We start from the raw sequence: 20894 nt of genomic DNA on the forward strand, positions 1-20894 counted from the left end.
AAACACAGAGATTTACATTCTATTTTATCTATTTAATATAGTTGTTAATCATATTTTACCAACAGATTTTTATTATTTTGTGTAATTTTGTATCGCAAATAATTAAAATAAAACTATTTTGTCACATTTCATAAAAATAAAATTGGGCGACAAGACATATTTTATTGTAAAATTTGTGTGGTTTAAAGAATTGGATATTAAAATAGATTAGTAATAAAAACAAATAATTGGCCTCGAAAATAAGAAAAAATGATTCTACATAATTTTGTGGCAAGCAAAGTTACTCGTGCATATAAATCTGTGAATAATCTTCACTCGTTTCTTTGATTTTGCACGTACAGTTACGCCCGGATGAAAGAATATCGCTTGTTTTACCTGCATTCCAATGTGATCTTAATACGTTGCTATTAACGTTGGCGCGGCGGAGTTTTAAGGATCGTTTAACATACAGGTCATAGCGATACTTACTTACGGGGCTGTACGACATTGTTTTGGTTGAGAGGACCTCTCCTTCCGTTGTTGTGGCGTTAAACAGCGCGTGGATCAAATACGGGTGCGTATACTAAGAATTATAATGCGTTTGGTAGGAGAGACTAAATGGGTGCACACTTATATAAGTCACAATGCAACCAGATTCTTCAAGTAGTCGGTGAGATTTAGCTGACCAGTTGACCAGTAGAGAGAATAAGATAGAATTGTAATAGAAAAAAAACTGATGGTCATTCTGTTTGAGATAACTAAAAAACACTTGGAAACGAAACATCGACGACGTGAATGACACAATCAGAATGGAAAAGCGACGTTCAACAATTTGGATTTTACGTTTCTTTCATCTTGCGATTTTCTTTAATTTAGTGACCGCTAAAAGTGAATATACGAAACTGTTCGAACGGTGCACGAAAGAGAAGAACACCTTCGATTGCTTCAAACGACGCGCCTTGGAAATACTTACAATAGCGACTCAAGATAACTCTGTATATAAGATCAATGACTACATTTCCATTACCAAAGATGTAGCATCAACCGCGAGAAATTACAACTCGATGACATCTGAAAATGATACAAAATTAAGTCTTGATGAGAAATTAGATAATAAATTTTACGAATATATATCATCGAGAAGCGTGAAGTTAACAATACCAGGCAATGCTTTTGAAGGTAACAACATGTACACATATTTAAAAATTATTAATAAATTGTTAAATTAATAGTATTAAAAAAATTTTGCAAAAATAATTTTGAATATTTTAAATTAGATTATTGCGACATATACAGGGTGAAGCAATATCTTTGTCTTATCTGGAAAAAAAAATGAATTTGCAACGAACAGCGACATATTTTTCTTTAAATAATTATATGTTTTCTTTATTCTTATTAATTGATTCCTTTCATTATTTCATGCTAAAATTATTAAAAATAAATAATAATATATAAAATTATTAAAGTAAAATAGTTGAAAAATAAATATTTTACAAAATGTTTTGTAGTTTATATAAAATTGTCAACTTAAAGAATAAAATATTTTGTATATTATTCAATTTTTGGCTATCCTACCTTAACTTTTTATGTAAAATATTGTGAGAAATTGGTTTATATAAAAAAATTAGGATGATTTCATTTAAGAAAATAAAAATAATTTTGAAATCTCTAAAGTGCCTCTATTTACGGAAGAAATATTATTGGAATATTATGGTTTTTTTGATATAATTTTCGTAATTAGAATTTTTTCATATCTCTAAAAATAGCACAGATATACAAGTTGACATAGTTATTATCTCACTATATATATGTATATCATAATCTAAAATATCTTATTATTAATATTGCTTCATTCTAAAGCAGTAAACTGCAATGGATATCCAATTGATAGAGAAAATTTAAAAAAATAATAAATTTTTAATAAAAATTTATAATATTTTAGGCAGAAAAAAGAAGGGCCGTTTTGGATATATAATAGTAGCAGGAGCAGTATTAGCAGGTAAGTTTCCCTTATAAAGGATTTAAAAAAGTAATTTTAATATCAAAGTTGATAAGAGTTTATAATGGTATAATCAAGAGAAAGAAAGAGAGAGAGAGAGAGAGAGAGAGAGAGAGAGAGAGAGAGAGAGAGAGAGAGATGAAAAATTTAATTAATATTTAATTTTATAAAACTTTCAAGCAATATTGCTCATTTTTTAAATCAATGCGAGAGAGTGTAAATATAAAAAAATTAAATAAAGAATAAAATGCCTTTGTCTGCTGTTTTAAAAGTGATTTTTATGTTATATGTTTTCTCATTTTGACATTTAAAACGAATAAAAATTTGAATTATTACAAAATTCTTATTTCTTATTATTTTTAATATAAATCTGAAATCAATCATATTAGGATATAAAATTCACTTTTCTTGTTTACGAAAACATTAATTATTTGTTTAGGTATGATGGCGCAATTAGCTTATGGAAAAATAGCTTTCCTCGCCGGTACAGCCTTGTTGACAGCGAAAATGGCCTTAGTTTTAAGCGCGATAGTTGGCTTGAAAAAGCTTTTCTCAAGCGGAGGAGGTGGTCATGAAGTAATTTATGCGACAGCATCCGAACATGGAGGAGGCGGTGGCGGTGGTGGATACGGTGGCTGGCAACGAGCAATGGAAGTTGTTCCACCAACTTGAATTATATTTGACATTATATCACAAACTCAAAATTTTATGATATAGTTACCGAATGTAGTACGTTTTTCTTAATGCATCTAAAAAGTGTTCTGAAAATATTAATTATTATTTATTATTTTATATATTTTATATATTTATTATTTATATATATTATTTATTTAAAATTGATACACACATGTATTATATATTATTTATTTAAAATTGATACACACATGTATTATATGTAATATTGATACACACATGTATTATATGTAATATTTCTTTTTCCACTCGGCACAAACGTATTATTTCACGAAGAATAAACAATACGTAATGACGTTAATTATCAAAAGTGTGTTTTAGATTATTTATCTAATATTTTCCGTTAATATTAATTTATATTAATTAATTAAAATACAAATGTAAAAAGAGATGATATTTTATTTATATATTTTTAAGTTATTATGTATTTGAAATTCATAATTTAATGTTATTATAATTTAATTTTTATTATTTTATAAAATAAAATAAAAATAAAATGAAAAATATAAAAAATAACCTTCTTATAGAATAACCTTCTTATTTAAACAATATCAAATATAAAATAATATGCGTTTACAGTTAATTTTATAGAAAATCACAATGTGTATAAAAAAATTGTAAGGGAAAAGGACGGTTTAATCTATTTAGAAAGATTTTAGTATTAATGAAAAATAGAATTTAATTAGAATTAGAGAAAATGTATGTTAAACACAGACTCTTACATATTATATTATATATTATACTAGACTACTAACAGCAATGTTAGAGTTGAAACAGGACAATCATTTACAATTAAAATATATATATATATATATATATATATATATATATAAATATTTATATATATAAATATTTGACGAATTAATCGAACGAATGCATTTCGATTCATCTTTTCGTTTGGTATATATAAATATTTAATTCGCTATTCGACTTGCGTTCCGACTCGCTTTTTTATTCGATATATATAAATATTTAACGAATTAATCGAACGATTGCATTCGGCTTGCCATTTTACTCGCCGCGTTACAGTGAATATCGCGCGAGAGAGGCAGGCAACATGCGCGGCGTCGTGCACGATTAGACCGTCCGCGCGCAGACGAAAGACGGCCAATTTATATCTCGACTTCCGGACGTGATAGCGATTTCGTTCTTTTTGCATAAAATTCTACACTATTTCGCGGCAACTACGTTTAAATCTCATCCCGATCGCCCGAGGAGCGGCTGACTTACAGTGAATATCCGAAATCTGCTTCTTGGACTCATTTGTCAGACTTAAGTGTAATATTTATACAGGGTGTCCGTCAATTTTCGACCTTAACGAAATAAAGAAGTAGATTGGCTCAAATTAAGAAGGAATGACTTGTATTGTCGCAATAATTAATGAAATATCAAATAAAGAAGATCGGCCAATCTGCGTCAGTAGAAGCGCGCGGCGACGAGAGTCGTCCCACTGTAATCCGATACTACGAGCGCGGCGAAGCGGTGAGCGGGTCGCTCTCCGAGACATGATGGTGGTTTGTGATATATCGCAATACCGCGTCGAAAAATGACCCGTCCTTTTAAACTTAAACTTATTTCACATCTCACCATATGAGATGGCCTTGTTAGCAGTCTAGTATATAAATAGAATCCTGTGGTGTTACTCTCATCATCAAGACATCACATTGTTTTCTTTTCTTTCGTATATCTTTTAACACTTTATGGTATTTTATAAAAAACTACTATTTCAAATTCAAAATATATTATAAAGAAATAAAACAATATTATTCATTTATATATTGTTTATGATTAATATCATGTTTCTTTATTATATTATATCTATATTTTTATTCTTAAAAAGACAATGCATTGATATTTGTATAATTTTGGATATACATATACATTTTCTATTACAAGATAATTATTATCTAAATTCATCTAATATATATTTGATATATATATTTAATTTGATAACCTTTGTCCTTCAATAGTAAATATTATTCTAGTGTAAAATATTTTAAGATAAATTTGCCTTGTATAAATAATTTTATAAATTAGTTTAATAAATAATTTATAAATACTTCATTTGATGATATTTTTGTCAATTATAGAATACTTAAAATTTAGTTTCATCAAACAATCCGTCGTCGCTTTCGATGTTCATAGACATAATCACTACGTTCATCTCCGTAATCATTACGGTGATCGTAATCAACGCTTGAGCTATGAGTCTGTACGTAGCTAGTATGTGGATGTTTCACTACTTCATAAGAAACACTTTCATGATCTGAAAAAAGTATAGTTAAGTAAAAAATTTTATTTAAATTAATAATCTATCTTTCCGTCATATGTATAAAATCATGAAATGAATTTCACACGCAAACATACACATACACACACACACACACACACACACACACACGTGTAAAATTCTATTATATATATATATATATATATATATATATATATATATATAACAATTAAAATAAATAGAATTTTATATAAGAAAATTGGTTCATATAGTTCCCCAAATTTATACATCTTTTATATGTTTTTTTTTTAAATATACTTTTTCACACATATTTCATATATATTCTCTAAAAATTTTAATTGTAATTTTAATCGTAATTTCATAATTGTTTGCTACGAAATTATTATAAGAACAAATGTAATATATTTATGTAATATATTTATATATATATACTTTTTTGATTATAGAATTTTGAATTTATAATAAATATGCAGACGAATGTGAACTTGTATAAAAAATTAGATTATAAATTTCAATTTAATTTACCTACCATATCTACGTACCATGTTTTTTCAAAATTGCAGCAATAGCAATTGCTAAAGCTATTTTGGCAACCAGTACTGCTTTTCCTGCGAGAGCTGCAACTCCATTTAACAATCCATAAATCAATGCTGCTTTCATAGCTGCCAGCAAATATAATATCATTCTGCCACCTCTTTTTCTCTTCCGAGCAGAAACTGAAATTAAAAATCAGCGATTATTATCTTTAAGAAAAATCGCGATATGAACATTATTTAAATTATTTTAACAACATTAAGCAAAATTGAGATTAACATTGTAAACCAACATTCTCCACATGCATAATTCCAGATATATAAATAAATACTATTATTTATGATAAATAGTATTAATTTATAAAAAAAATAATAAACATATTTATCAAATATAATTTACAATTTATAGTTTTCTGTTAATATGTCATCATATAATTTCAATTTAATTATTTCATTCAATATATATTACTGATTCAGATTAAAATTATCCGATACTTGATAAAAAGTTAGAAAAAATGATCATCCATTTTTTAACTGTTTTTGTATTAATAATTTCTTATTTTTTTGCTAAATGTATCAAGGTTTTTAAAATTAGCAAGGTTTTTAAAATTATACATAATGAGTCAATAAAAACGAGTATACATCTATATTTTTTTAATGATAATTTTGAATGAATATTTTTTACAAAATAGAAAAATGATTAGTAAATATTTCTTCTCTTTTTACTTAATATACGATAATACACAATGTATTTGAATCGAAATTTTTGAGATATTTTTCTTTTCCGTATAAAATTGCTTCAGGAAATATAAGAGATACAAATAAATTTACTATCAATTGTGTTGTAAATGAATTTACAAGTTTATTTAAAAGCAAAATTATTTTCTCACCTTCAGCTTCGTTATTGTCATCTAAGAATTCTTGTCTAAATGTAAGTTCTCTGCTGGTCCGTGTTTGATTTTTGCGATCGGATGTGGAATCGAAAGCTTTAACTGTCTCATTGGTTCCACACGTGTTAGTGTCATCATCGATACACTCGATTATCTCCGAAGATTTCGGCAAAAGCTTTCTGTTTACCGGCTCGCAAGAACAAATGGCGATAAAACCGCCTAATATCAGAAATCCGAGGAGCCGCCAAAGCATGTTCGACAAGAACTGACGGTTTGTGGAGATCATCATCATTTATAGGCGCTAGCAATTAGTTGTAATGGCGGAGCAAAGTGTTGTTACGACATACAGAGCGTGAATGCATCTATGGTAAAATGCATCATGCGAATAAAATTATTCCGACCAGTGCTGTAGAACCGGTATTCCGCATATTTCTACGCGCATGTGATGGTCGTACATAGACAATACATAATAGTAATTATTTCAATGTTAAACAGAGTACATGAAATGCAATGAAAGAATAAATTTCAGCAGTATCATGGTGTTGGTCTGAAAGTATGGAATAATGTATGTACGTGAAGATGTATGTGGTATGTAGAAGTTCGGCTCGCATTTTGAACATCAATTGAATTTATGCTTAGTGAGATGGATAGATAGTGAAGAAGAAAAAAAAAGAGTAGAGAGTTTTAAGTAGATGAAATTTTAAATTCATTTCAAGATCGAACAACAAGCATCAACGATTATGTTGGCCAGAGTAGCTGCTTTTTTCAAGTTACTACTACTATTTATTTTCTATTCATATATCATGTTATAGACTCGTAATTTATGCGTGAGGAAGATACGTTATTTCCGACATCAAATAGACCGACAATAGAAAAGTTATTAAAGAAAGTAGAAAGTAATGCGAAATATATAATTATAATTTACCGTGACTAATGCTTTATTCATCTTACATATGCGTATTTTGGAGTTGATTTAAGATATCTGTTAATTATTCAAAAAATGAGAATCAAATCTTAATTAAGCCTTCCATTTTGTCAAATCATTATGTCTGATGTTACATTCCAGCATTTTTTCAACAATATTTTAATTGCAAATAAATAATTTTAATTTTTATCTCACACATGTGTTATTTACAATTGCATTATTTTCAATGTCGTCAAACAGGAAGTGACAAGAGAAATCATTACATTACGATGGAAAAGTTGCTCTGATTTTATTGTCCATTATGATATATTAAATGCACGCATAAGCTAAATTAAATAGATAAGTAGATTGTCACCAAGTGAGTGAGAAGCTCACTTTTCACTTATTGCAGCTCCCACGATTCTTGCGCGCCAGAAAGTGGAGAATAAGGTCTAAAAAGCATGATCTTTTTCTTCGACGCGTGTTTTGTATGCCACTGGGCCAATCGAGCATCCTCGATTCACTACTGAGAATATGCAGGGTTACAGCCTCCGAAGGTTACCAGCTATATGCATCCTAATATGACACGAAGAATGCAACTTCCGTACTTTAATATCTAGCATCTGAAATTCTTCGTATATTTTCAGTGTTGATAGAGGTATAATTCAAGCCGTCATTTTCTCCAAAATAAATGTTTACCATTTAATAATATATCTTCAACAATATTATTATATAGTTTTAATTAATTAATTTTATTTATGTGTTTGTAAATTTTGTTTTACGTAAATTTAATTTGGTATTGTTTTCTTTTTGCTCGGTGATGCCTCGAATAATTCTGAGATTATTAGAATAATTTTCTGCCGTTACAGCGTATCGTCTTAATTAAATCAATTCCAAGAATATGAATTGTGGTATGAGTTCCCTCGTTTTACTCTTAAATCGTACTAGATTTTCGCGGACAAGCATGATCTGGTAATGAGCTAGGTCGGAATCCTCCGCGTGTGAATCGCTAGAGCCACCTGTTGCTGATCGTTGACCTGAATCTAATAACAGACAGAAACGACCCGTTCTTGTCTAAAATATCTCTCGAGAAAATCACTCATGACGGCATAACCTATTGCCTCACTTTTATTATTCCAAGCTATGTTTTATCATAGACAGGTTCCTACACAGATGAGATCTTTGTTACGTGAGCCGCCTTTTCTATTTATATTCTGGTTTAGTAGAATTAGATCCAACGAAACGTGGAGTTTATTTTAATTTTCAATTTTCCTCAGAAAGAACAGTATATTGTCGTGATACAATAGTGATTCAGAAAGTATTCTTTCGGCAAGCTTCCGCGAATTAGACGCCGACAGACAACCGGAATCATAGATGTACCATCATTAAGATAAATGTTTCGTTGAAATGTCCCACTTGTCTACTTTTGCGAACAATCGAAAGTCCAACGCATTTGCGACTTAAAATTTGTGCGGTGTCGGATAATTACAAAAATAATGGAACCCAACCGTACGTAGGCTCGTTGCGGGCAGAATCCATTTTTCGCACCGTTCGTGTGAATGTAACTGCGCGTTTAGAATGTGGCACGGGCCTTAATACAGTTAAACACCGTCTATGTGGGCCCGTGGCACTGACTATGGGATAATCGCGAAGTAGGTAACAGCATGGCATAGAAGATGCATCGTTGGCTGTTGTCGCATTAGAGATGCGCTAACCTCGATTGAGTGTGTCGCTGATGTGTCGGACGCTCAGCTTCGCGCTCCTAACGAAGCGTGATATAACAAGAAAATACATCCGGCGATCTCATGTTGCGAGTTTACACACGTTATTAATCTTTTCGAACGCTATGCTTTTCTACTCGGAGGATGCGCTCGCATTTTTTCATCCTTACAATTCACGTCGATCTGTTAAAAGAAATATAATGCGTTTATTTCTATTAAATATACCGAAGTAATTATTTTATAAAAAAATTTTTGTACAATTATTAAAAATTATTCTTTAATTATTTGAAAATGTTATTGATCTTTTAATAATTACAAATTGATATGAAAACAATATAACGAATATTTTAACGGTAATTAATATACGAATGTACATTAAGATTGATAACAATAAGTAAATTAGCCAATTATGTACTATAAGATTGTGTATCTTCAATATTCGTAAAATTCGTTATTAATTTCCATTTGCATTAATATTATAATTTCTATTTATTGCACCGAAAGTGAGCTGATTTATGTAACACATCTTGATGATTATATACAAGATGTATGCAATCAAAATGTAATTTGTGCAAAAGTGAGACATAATACAGTTGTAAATTTATTGTTATGTAACGTAGTATAATTGCATAATTACAAAGTTACCTGTGTTACGCTTATTTCACATCTTGCTATCAATAAATACTACTATAAATCTGGAATAAAATATACCTCTCTTGTAAAAACATATCTAATTAAAGAAATAATTAGCAAAAATAATTTCTCTATTTATATAATAATTATTTCATTATATTTATCTGAACTTATTTGGAATGATAATTAAAAACTAGCTGATAAAAAAAGCAGTCGAAGAAGCATTTGCAACGATTCGCTACATTTAGCATAAATACGAATTCGATTTATTATTATTGTTAATTCTACAAATACCGCACAATGAGTCTGATACACAGATTCAGGGAAAGTAGATCATCCTTGTTGATAATTTCTTACCCATTTCGTGCCGCAGGGAAACCTATGATAGGAAGGTCACAGAGGCTGTCCGCAACTTGGAACTAGTTTCTAGCATCCTCACGTTATGCGGGGGTCAAGGAGATCACGGTGCCAGGTACGTTGCCAATGAAATCCACGATAATCCCCTCTGGTCTCATCCCGACGTTGCCTTTCCTCCCGCGCGAGATACGTATCTCGACTGCATACAAACATCGCGCGAGAAACCTATACACACGGTTCTTCTCCGGTATATGTACACAGTGTTCACCACGGCGAAATTTAATGAACGAATCGCGTGGCGGCTGTTCAACAACGATGTCGATCTCGAAGCGCGAGTGGGTCTCTGTGTCAAGAAAGGTCACATGCTCTTGGCGCACTACCATCATGAGAATTTTTATCCCGTCCCCCGCGCCGCGATAGCAGCTGTCTAGCGCGCCGACAGAGAAAGAAGAGGATGAAAGGACAAGAGCTCGCGAAGAGGAGAGAAGAGGATCATCCACTCATACAGTGTAAGGTCGCGTCGTCACGTGCACCGGCACATCCGTTCGTTTATACCAGAGAGAGATACCTTCACCCCTTTCGTGAAGGATGGCATCTAGATGGATGGCTCCACGCTGGTATATATCGGTCCGACGACTTCGTCCTGGCGCCAGTTCTCTCTAGTCGAGGATCATTCAGCACGTGAGTGCGCGCAACCTCTTGTAGTATCTCTGGTTGCGAATTTCGAGTCGCGTGTCCCGTGTGAGCCCGACGAAAACGAGGTGTCTGTGATAGTCTTCCAATTTTTTTTGTCCAATCAAGCATTCGCGAGTTTTGGGAAACCAAACGTTCAGATCTAGGATGTCGGCGATTAAGAATTTATCGAAGTGCGTGCTGCTCTTGTTAGTATGCAGTGCAACTATTCACGCCGACGAGGACGACGGATTCCTTGAGCGAGGATACCGTGCTCTTTATCGCGTCTACGAAGAGTGCGAGCATCGGAATTTGGCTATATCGCCATGTTTGAAGAAGAAGGCGATCACCTTCTTCGAGAGGCTTGGTCGTATACAGACCTTACCGATCGGCGACAATCTCGAGCTGGTCAGAGTCGCGTCCTTGGCGAACGATAGCTCAAAGGGCGTCGATCTGGAGAAGACCTTGGCGAGAACCAGCGGAGGTGCCACCGACGAGATCCTCAACGATATTTTATTCGAGCGCATAGCTGCGCTGTTGAACAGCTTCAACGTGCAGATCAGCTTACCAAAGACAACTTCCGGTGACTTAAAACGGAGCCTCGAAGAAGGTCGCGGGAAGATGAAGAAGATGATGGGTATGATGATGATGGGAATGGCGATGAAACTCGCTGCGCTAGTTCCCATCGCTATAGGTGTACTTTTTCTCCTGGCTGGCAAAGCGCTCATCATCAGCAAGATCGCCTTGGTGTTGTCGTTGATTATCGGATTGAAGAAATTATTGAGCCAGAAACAGAGCCACGATCACGGTGGCTGGCAGCAAGGAGGAGGCGGTTGGGACAGGAGTTTGAAGGGAATCACAGGCACACCAATTCCATTAATGACGGAAGCTGATCGTCAATATGCTCAGACTTTGGCTTATGGCGCGCGGATGCAGCATTAAACGATTAACCGTTGAACTGAAAGGAGGAGATTTTCAGGTACCTGGGAGAGAGCAACGCCTGTATCCAAAGGAACAGATAATACGCGATATCCGAGACAGTTCACGACATTGAAATAGATTTATTTATTTATTTTTATATTGATATATTTTATATACATTGCGCAATCCGTCTGTAAAATTTATACTCACGCACTGCATAAATTGTGAGGAAGAAAGAGTGTAACAATGAAATATATTAGTGACATTAATATCGAAATAATAAATTGTGAGGAATCATATCATGAAAATCTTAAAAATATCAAAAATAGAAAAGAAAATTCTAACAAACACGAACTGTCTCTCATTCGTGTAATTTTTTTTAGAAGTCTGATCGTTTTTTGGATGATTGTTGATATAATAATTATACCGCAATTTTTCGCTTTTTAAATTAACGATTCAGCCATAATGTAATTTGTCCTTCGATAGAATAATATAAAAAAATTTCTGTAAAAAGCGGAAAATGCGTGAACTACAGCTGAAATATAAATAGCTCTGCGTCGAGCGAACATAAAGCAAAAGAAAATGCAGTGGCAGGTGTTTGTATTTCCACTACCGACTGCCTCGGCAAATAATCCAGAGAAATGATAGCGAGAGAGTAATTTTCACGCACGCGAGCTTCTAACGGCGCCAGTCAACAATTTTTGTATTGACAATCGGAATCGCGATCAATCTCGAAGCCGAGCAAAAAGATGACTTAGACTTCATCGTTATTAATTAGCCGAATTTGTAGTCGTTTCTCAGCATTTACAATATTTATATTTATTTATAGTATTATACTCTGTGTAGAGAAGGAAAAATATTTATTTTAGTTATAAAATAACCTTAGAGAGAAGGAAAGAGGGAGAGAGGGAGAGTTTTTAGAATGTATATCTTGCGGCAAGTACTTATATATACATAAATATTTTTATCGACGTTACTAAAACCGTGTGTTCAGTAGAATAAGTGGACTAAAACACTTGAATATTAAAATATAGCGAATAAGATATAATTTAATCCTCTATCACTATTTTTTACATAATAACACGCATATATATGTAACATTTTAAAAGACTTAACATATTTATTAATGGTCGTAATAGATATAATATCGTTTGTTTCGCGTAGAATTTTTTCACCTTTAGAACGTCACCTCTAGAACGTCGAAAAATAATTTTGGCTTAACATACCTTGTTTATAAGTACATACTTGGACGATGCGATGCATTCTCGACAAGATGTATACATTCGACTCCCGAGAAACGATTATAAATTCGGCTTTGAGTGTTACTTTGTGCACACAGGCGCTCAACATTCTTTCTCAAAGCAAATATCGATTAATTACATAAGTTTTACCTGACTGTAAATTATTACAAAATAAACTCGTATGTCATTCCGACTTCTTTATGCATTCTTGATGCGCACCCTCCCTAAAAATTATCCAAAAATTAAACTTTGTCATCAGTGTACTTTTAATCCTAGAACAGCAGCGAATAGAGCGAAGAAGAATCCCGCAAGAAGCGTCGTTCCCTTGAGGAGGAACAGACCACCGAGTATCGCTGGTATCAGGGCAATGAATTTGAGCTTGTATGCCATTAACAACGCCAACATTGTACGGTCCATTCTCCGTCTACGTCTTGCTTGATCTAAAACTTATTATAAACAATATTATTAGAGCATATAAAATTTATTAAATCATAGAAACACCGAATTATGTATATTCTTAAAACTACACTATTATTTAATATTAAATTCCGTATTAAATAATAAAATATATAATAAAAATAATATATAATTTTACGTAATCAGTGTGCAAATGTAATAACGATTAGATTACGAGATAATTGAACGAAGTTCCTTACAATATGATTATATGATAATAGAACTTGTATGTATAAATTTAAAAATTAGTATAATAAAGAGCATTTTATAGGTATCATCAATTATTATAAATAAAAATATATTTTGAAATTTCCGAGAAACAAGAATATTTGCTATATCATATTTAATGAAAGCTATATTATACACATACACGGTGTAATAAAAGATATTATGATATAAAAAAATCCGTTATACAACGGTATTGTTCATCATGCTTCATCAGAAGACGGCACAATTCAAACTTAATGCTTGCTACTATTATATATTTTTTCGAGTCAGTATTGTATAACTGTTGGATATATAGAAGCGTTTCTGCCATTAAACACTTTATGACGCTGATTATGATTAGTTACCTCGTTCCTCTACTTCGCTTCTAGGTTGTGCATCAACGTCCTGAACGTGCATTTCAGCCAATGTATCTCTGGCGATGCGATCGGTTGAAGAAATAAGATCTTCGAACGTGATATTGTTGTACATGTACCTGAGGATCTTCCTGCTGAAAGTGACGGCTCTCTCCTCATCCTCTTGTCGCTTTTCTTGCAGAGATTTCGAGTATTCCATCGCGTGGCTGACACAATTCAAGGTCAGCAAAATCGTAATCAGATTAACTCTCGATAGCATCTTTTCCCGCGTTCATGAAGAACGGGCTTGACTGGAAATCCACAGAATCTACTCGTGGTTTCACGATCTCGCTCCTTGAAGATCTTATTTTATCGTCATGGCATCATCACGCACTGGTTGTTTGTCCAGATTACGCAGCATCCGAGCAATGTCTTCGAATCATCCAAATAGACAGACACTTTTTCTCGCTCGGCGATTCACAAGAGACGAGCGTTATAACTCGTCACATATCTCTTCCGTTAGTCGTGTTGCTCTTTTTTATTTTATACTCTGTATGTGTATAAAATTTTCGAATTAAAGTTTGACAGAGAGACACGCAGGTAGCGCGCATCAAGCACAAATATGGAAAGTATGGAAAGATAGAATGAACGGTGCAACGAACAACCGTGAACTAACCGATCCACCGTTGATTTCTGAACGACAAACCGACCGGACGTGTATGCCCCGTCGGGCACGCTTCAGTTGTCGGGAAAATCGGCAGTCCGTGAAAAATGAGCTCCGACTGGCGAGGCAGCGATATATACGCATGTGGTAAACACTATGATCCAAATTGTCAGTACCGATATATATGTCAGGTTACACTGTAGAACGGTACACGATGGAGGTGACCGTCATAGATAAGGAAGTTTCTGCGGGTGCTTCTACCACGCGAGAGAGAGAAAGTCCAGGCATATCTGCGATCAGATGCTTCACAAGGGCAGAAATGATTTTGTTAAATACGACAGTAACATGTCGCTGTCGTTTTGCGACCAATCCGATTTGTTCAGTTATGCCGACATCCGGGTTGAGAAAAACTTGATGAATGGCTCTCGCTTATATTAAATACTATCGCGATTTTATTTTTGCTGAATGTTCTTACCTCGAGAAAAGTCAATTTATAAATAATTGATAAAACACCAATAAAGTTCTGCATTTTATGCTAGTCGATACTAAACTAGTATTTTTTTCTGTTGGTATATCAATTAGAGTACTTTTAAATTTTATTGTAACTATAATTATTGGAAAATTCCAAATATTTTAACAAATAATTAATATCTCTTACGTAGATAAAATAATTTTGAAATTGACTAGAAAATTATATGAAAATACGTTACATTTATATTTTTCTGAAGTGTTTTGTCCAATTTTTTATAAATAAATAATTATGTTTTTAACTTAAAACTGATATTTTATTTAATTTCAAATAATTATATGTTTGAAATGATATCTGACAGATTTTAAAAACTATATTATTTTGTTTCACTTCACTCTACCCGCTTTTTAATTCCATTACGAACAAAAATCTCTTCTAAATCTCTCTCATCAATTGCTTTCTTCGTTAAAGCATCTTACACTTATCACAGAGCATCGCAGACTGCACTACAACCTACATTCTGCTACATATTTATCTGACCCATCTGAAATACTGAAGCACGTAGTTTACGTTTGAGTGCATACTAGGATGTTGCATATTGCTGTAATAGCGAGTAATATAAATGATCTTGTCCATTGCAGGATAAGAAATTAGAAATTTACGTGTTTAACATGCGGAGATTACAAATGATCGATCGTTTATAATTTCGACGAAGTCTATTTTTTAAATCACGCCCAACAAACATGCGGGTTGCTAATAAGCCACAACAGCTTTAAATGATCCTTGCAACTTGAGTATACTCTCTTCTTGCTGCGTTTAATGTACCAGTACATGAGTCCGAAAATATTTATACATTTTGTTCATCTAGTCACACTTTCCACTTGCGACATCTTAAAATAGCACAAAAAGTTACAATGTATTAAGAACATTTTTTTAAATAACTAATTAATTAATTGATTAATTAGTTTACTATAGATTAATAATTTCAAATATTAGTTTAATAATTTTTAAATATTAATTTAATAATTTTCTTTTGTTAATGACATAATTCAGAATATTTAAGAGTATCGCTTTATAATATAATACAATATTTAAATAAAACAAAAACTATAACTACGTCGAATGATAAAACAATGTATTTATTTATAATTATATAAAAAATTGATGTAGAAATTTCCGCGAAAATTTAATTCAAATTACTAGGCGCTTAAGTGATAGGCGGATTTTCATGGATATTAAGTTGCAAAAAAAATGTGGTAACAATGTAACAATTCTGCATAATTAAGATGGAGCATTGAATTATGTTTGCACATGAGATTGATGAAACAGTTGCGCAGCGTGAAATATTCCCATTTTATCGCGTGATTAATAGCTTGGTAGTGTTTTCGAGCAATTATCACCTTCTTATCTGCTCTGAAAATCACGAGTCACACTCTCCACATCGAACAAACTGATGTTTAACAGTCATTATCACGTCTACTATACTCTCTCCATGACTTTCTTCATTCTCGCGGATATTGCGTTCAGTCAATTTCACCAGTAATAAGCCTATATATACAATAATAGGGAATCTGTACGCACTGATTACTGCTCACCGATATTGATTCTGTCTTCTTTTTGAAAATGCAGTATTTCTAATTTGCATTATTAATAAAACATATCGCCTAATTGTCGGAGATATATACACAATGCTACTTTTGCATACTTTTATATTATTTACATCATATTAATATTAGTTACAATGTGTTACAATGTGTTTATCGCTATTGAAATTGTCAGACTAATTATTTGAAGATAAATCATACTGTCGCATTAATAGAATCTCTCATGTATGAAGCCGGAAAGCCATATATAATAATTTTATTTATGTGCTACTTAGATATATTACTTCACATTTCTTGAGAAAAAACATTGGAGGATAATTTGACTGTTTCCTTTACGAACTTGAATTTAAATGACATTAGCCTGAAGGGATACCGGAAGGTGAAATGAAGAAGATGAATACGCTGTTGATTATGCTTGTCAAATTGTCATTGATATATTTTATCATTATTTCTTTTTTTATAATAAATTTTTTTATTATAAATTTATATAACAATTATTGTTATATCCTGTAACTAATAAAATATAATTATATTTTTTATAATTATATATATAATTATATTTTTATATGTATAATTTTATATGTATATGTTATTAAAAATAATTATAAAATTATTATAAATTTTCTAAAATATAAATTGAAGAATACTTTTTTCATTTATTCATTATTAATCAGTTATTAATTATTTAAGCTTAAACATAAAAAATTAATTGAGTTTATAACAAATAAAAGAATTTTGTTAATGTGTCGATTACTGATATTACAAAATTGTAGCAAATTTTATGAACATAATAATTTATTATTTGCCAAATTTACTCACGTAAAACTGTTATTATGCCAGCTATGATTTTAATTTTAATGAATAAGTAGATACTCACAAAGGACATATAATCTGTTATTAGCAACATAGCGGCTCTGTTCCTAAAATGAATTTTTTTTAGTATATGTAACGGTATAAAAAGGTACTTAACCATAAATTGAAACACGCATGAAAGTCTCAAAAAATTATTTCCTGAATAAAGAAGTATGTCTATATAAATTGTAAGTAAATTACTTCCTCCCCTTCAGCAACTTATAAATAATAATACTATTTTTTGTGTGAGATCGAAATTATTTTCAAAAATATTAACTAATTTATATATATTATAGAATAATATGTGTGTGTGTGTGTGTGTGTGTGTGTGTATCTTAATATATATTTTATTTCTTTTACGTTTTGTCGCAAATTACAGATCGTCTAAGGTGAGATTTGTATGATAATATAATTTTTGTTTATAAATGTAGCAAATTAATATATTATCATTTATTGATCATTATTTATTGATTATTATTATTATTTATGTATTTCATTCTATTAGCTATTTTTATACATTGTTGCATATTTAGTTTTAGAGTAGATTTGTCTTGGGATCTTGATGGTTTAATGCGCTGAAAAAGGGTAAAGTGGGAAACTTTCACGATATTGATATAATTTGTAATAAATATATTGCGGTCCAATTATTGAGCTGACTCTTGTTGCCTATTTTATTTGTCATTTTTACTTGATTTTAATATACATTTTATTTATTTATTCATTATTATTATCTTACATATTGTTTATTAGTATTGCAACAATTAATATTATTTAATTAATTACCTGCAATTGTGACTTGCTCTTGGAATAAAATGATGTACTTTGAATTATTTCTGATTTACTTTTTAGCAATAAGCAGGGCGTAGGTCGTGAGGAAGCACATTTATTGTGCTGCAACTACTCGAGTGTGAAAGAAATTCAATTGATAATAGCTGTATACTCTCACAACTGAAAATAATGATGGTTGACGGGGAGAATGATCCATTTACTCCGGTCGAAATATTCTAGGGAAGATCCTTCGTCGAGAGTGGTCGATGCAAACAACGACCCAATGATCGAGGTAGACTATAGCTCAGGTGGTACGGGAATGGACGTTGGATCCTTCGTTACGCATCAGTACCAGGTTAGATGGATAGTCTCCTCCTCTGAGCTTTTCACGGTCCTAGTATATAAACTAATGGCCCGGTCTGGCATGAATGTCAGTTAAAATATTATTGGCCAACAAGTCGGTTGCGATCGCGAGATACGCGCAGTTTTTCGGGATAACGTGAACGTGTTGCAGAAGAAGAAAAAGAAAAGAACTTCAGATGCCAAAAAGATGTTACTACCGTACGTGCTGCTTTTACTACCCTTTTTCGTCACAGCGCAAGAATCGCAATCAATGAATACGCTGGATCGAGAGACGCTACGTAACAACGGTTCTAAAGATGTTTTAGATCGAATCGGTGAAAGCTTTATAAATGCCGTTGATGCATTTTTTCCTGGTTCGAAATTGTACAATAATACAGAAGGTACATTGATAATAATAAACATTTCTGGATAACTTTCTTTTTTCAATGCATGTTTGGTGCTTGGTACTCAGTTCTATTTCAATGTAACAATATGTAAGCAGATGATAAAATCATGAAATAATTTTCTGTAAAAAATAACATTATTAAAATATACTGACTATTATTATTATTAAGTTCGATCGATCCATTTAATAATAATTTAAAAAAAAGACTTATATATTTTATTTATCTTGAATTAACATTTTAACTTACATATTTTGCTTATCTTAAACTAAAATTTTCACTTATATTTTTTATCAAGTAGGAAAAAGAAATATTAAATTGATATACATAAATGATTGAAATTTGTTAACGTTAAGTTTTTTGAAAAAGAAGAGATAGTATTAATATCTTTATATTAGTACATTTGAATTTGTTGTTAAACTTTATTTTAATAACTGTATTAATGTTAGATAGAAAAAAGTTAAAATAATATAGAATTTAAGATTTAAAAAGCGCAAAAATTAAAATAACTAAATTAAAATAATTAAAAAATAAAATAATTTATGTGCAGTGTAATATCAAAGCATTGTTCGCGATTAATTGCATTTTGGTATACGTTGTTAAATACATAATTTGTTAAATTTTAACAAATTTTATATAAAATATCTTAAAAAAATTGCAAGGTAACAAGATAGCTATAATGTGATATATATTTTAAACTTAATTGTTAAAGAAAACTGAATTGGTGATGCGAAAAGAAATTATGAGACACCGCGTGTTAATCAAATGCCGTTAAAGAAGCGTGTAATTACATATGTCCATTAAATATGATGCTTTTGATACGAAGTCTCCCGGTACAAAAATATAAGTGCTCTTTTTCTACTCTACTTCATTTCATTAATGAAGTTCGTACTCCATAATGATCGTACTTAATAAGAAAATATACTTCGATAAAGCTTCGTATTTATCCCCCCTTTTGCGAGAAAGCAAGAGATTCTTCTATGATATTTAATATAATATTTAAAATCAACGCGTGATTAATGGAACACACAATGTATAGTACAATACATTGAGAGAGGATATATGATACATATATTTTATTTAACGATTCTTTCTTTATATATAATATAAAAAATATAGGTGTAAAGAGCTTATAATACATTTACATATAATTATTTTTATTATATCTGTTTTTATTTACTGTATATTTGTTTTATTAATTGCAGAAGGTAAAAAAATAAAGTCCAAGCTCGGCAAATATATTATACCTTTGATCATTGGAGTTTTATTAATAAAATCAATTCTATTGCCTCTGACATTGAAGACACTGGCTGTTTTAAGTGGAAAAGCCGTTGTGCTGAGTTTGATGAGTTTGATACTGGCAGCCATAGTCGGATTGAAAAAAGCCGCTCAGGAAGCTAGCTACGAAATGAACAAGTATAGGCGACAAGATAAATATGATTTTATCGATAATGCACAGGAGTTTGAGCCTTATCGAATTTACAAAGAACGACGTAAAAAGAAGTGAAAAAAATAATAGCGGTATAAAATTCTTTCCGTTATAATTCCTTATTCTTATTTTTAATATAATACATTAATATAATACATTTATCATACTTGAGAATATTAATTATATTTTGATATTTAATATTTTGATTAAAGTAATTAGAAAAAAACAAAACGTTATATAGAAAATTAGAAATAATGTTTATACTTCTCTGTTTATTTATTCTTCTTTGTAATATTAATATATAATATTTTTTGATATTCTTAATAATTATTTTATTTATTTAATATCCAAATATAATTTATTTAATATCCAAATATAATTTATTTAATATAATTTAATTTATTTAAATATAACAGAATTAAGATTAGACATTGTAAATATAATGTACACAGAAAAAAGCATACGTTATTATCGAATATCAAGTACTGTAAAAATTTCTCTCATTCAAATTGATATCATTGAAAGAGAATTTCACGATGAAAATGTGTTACT

The 20894-nt window shown here is 31.1% G+C and overlaps 4 protein-coding genes and 1 long non-coding RNA gene across 5 annotated transcripts; 3 read left to right on the plus strand and 2 right to left on the minus strand.

Moving 5' to 3' along the window:
- The first annotated feature begins 673 nt into the window (after window positions 1-673).
- Window positions 674-2713, plus strand: LOC105254621. The gene is made up of 3 exons (XR_002192702.2): window positions 674-1158; window positions 1922-1978; window positions 2418-2713. It is a non-coding gene; the product is annotated as an uncharacterized LOC105254621 (long non-coding RNA).
- Window positions 2714-4782: 2069 nt separating this feature from the next.
- On the minus strand, window positions 4783-6634 carry LOC112639543. The gene is made up of 3 exons (XM_025413917.1): window positions 6346-6634; window positions 5465-5638; window positions 4783-4937 (listed from the first exon to the last, which is right to left on the minus strand). Exons 1-3 carry the CDS (start codon window positions 6632-6634, stop codon window positions 4783-4785), a joined length of 618 nt encoding a protein of 205 aa, XP_025269702.1.
- Window positions 6635-10800: 4166 nt separating this feature from the next.
- On the plus strand, window positions 10801-11672 carry LOC105254620. Its single transcript, XM_011263408.2, has one exon. It carries the CDS (start codon window positions 10801-10803, stop codon window positions 11572-11574), a length of 774 nt encoding a protein of 257 aa, XP_011261710.1. The 3' UTR covers window positions 11575-11672.
- Window positions 11673-13025: 1353 nt separating this feature from the next.
- Window positions 13026-14352, minus strand: LOC112639549. Its single transcript, XM_025413929.1, has 2 exons — window positions 13823-14352; window positions 13026-13240 (listed from the first exon to the last, which is right to left on the minus strand). Exons 1-2 carry the CDS (start codon window positions 14088-14090, stop codon window positions 13050-13052), a joined length of 459 nt encoding a protein of 152 aa, XP_025269714.1. The 5' UTR covers window positions 14091-14352; the 3' UTR covers window positions 13026-13049.
- A 4023-nt stretch (window positions 14353-18375) lies between these two features.
- LOC112639544 lies at window positions 18376-20420 on the plus strand. The gene is made up of 3 exons (XM_025413918.1): window positions 18376-18522; window positions 18682-18910; window positions 20119-20420. Exons 1-3 carry the CDS (start codon window positions 18376-18378, stop codon window positions 20418-20420), a joined length of 678 nt encoding a protein of 225 aa, XP_025269703.1.
- The last annotated feature ends 474 nt before the right edge of the window (window positions 20421-20894 follow it).

This window comes from Camponotus floridanus, unplaced genomic scaffold (assembly GCF_003227725.1).
Source record: "Camponotus floridanus strain SB8 unplaced genomic scaffold, Cflo_v7.5 scaffold71, whole genome shotgun sequence".
NCBI classification, from domain to species: Eukaryota; Metazoa; Arthropoda; class Insecta; order Hymenoptera; family Formicidae; genus Camponotus; species Camponotus floridanus.

Coding starts and splice junctions, on each gene's coding strand:
- LOC112639549 (XM_025413929.1), bottom strand. CDS start 14,090: ATGCTATCGAGAGTTAATCTGATTACGATTTTGCTGACCTTGAATTGT. Junction 13,241..13,822: donor AAGCGAAGTAGAGGAACGAG/GTAACTAATCAT, acceptor GTTTATAATAAG/TTTTAGATCAAGCAAGACGT.
- LOC105254620 (XM_011263408.2), top strand. CDS start 10,801: ATGTCGGCGATTAAGAATTTATCGAAGTGCGTGCTGCTCTTGTTAGTA.
- LOC112639544 (XM_025413918.1), top strand. CDS start 18,376: ATGATCCATTTACTCCGGTCGAAATATTCTAGGGAAGATCCTTCGTCG. Junction 18,523..18,681: donor TCGTTACGCATCAGTACCAG/GTTAGATGGATA, acceptor AACGTGTTGCAG/AAGAAGAAAAAGAAAAGAAC. Junction 18,911..20,118: donor ATTGTACAATAATACAGAAG/GTACATTGATAA, acceptor TATTAATTGCAG/AAGGTAAAAAAATAAAGTCC.
- LOC112639543 (XM_025413917.1), bottom strand. CDS start 6,634: ATGATGATCTCCACAAACCGTCAGTTCTTGTCGAACATGCTTTGGCGG. Junction 5,639..6,345: donor TGACAATAACGAAGCTGAAG/GTGAGAAAATAA, acceptor TTTTAATTTCAG/TTTCTGCTCGGAAGAGAAAA. Junction 4,938..5,464: donor TGCAATTTTGAAAAAACATG/GTACGTAGATAT, acceptor TACTTTTTTCAG/ATCATGAAAGTGTTTCTTAT.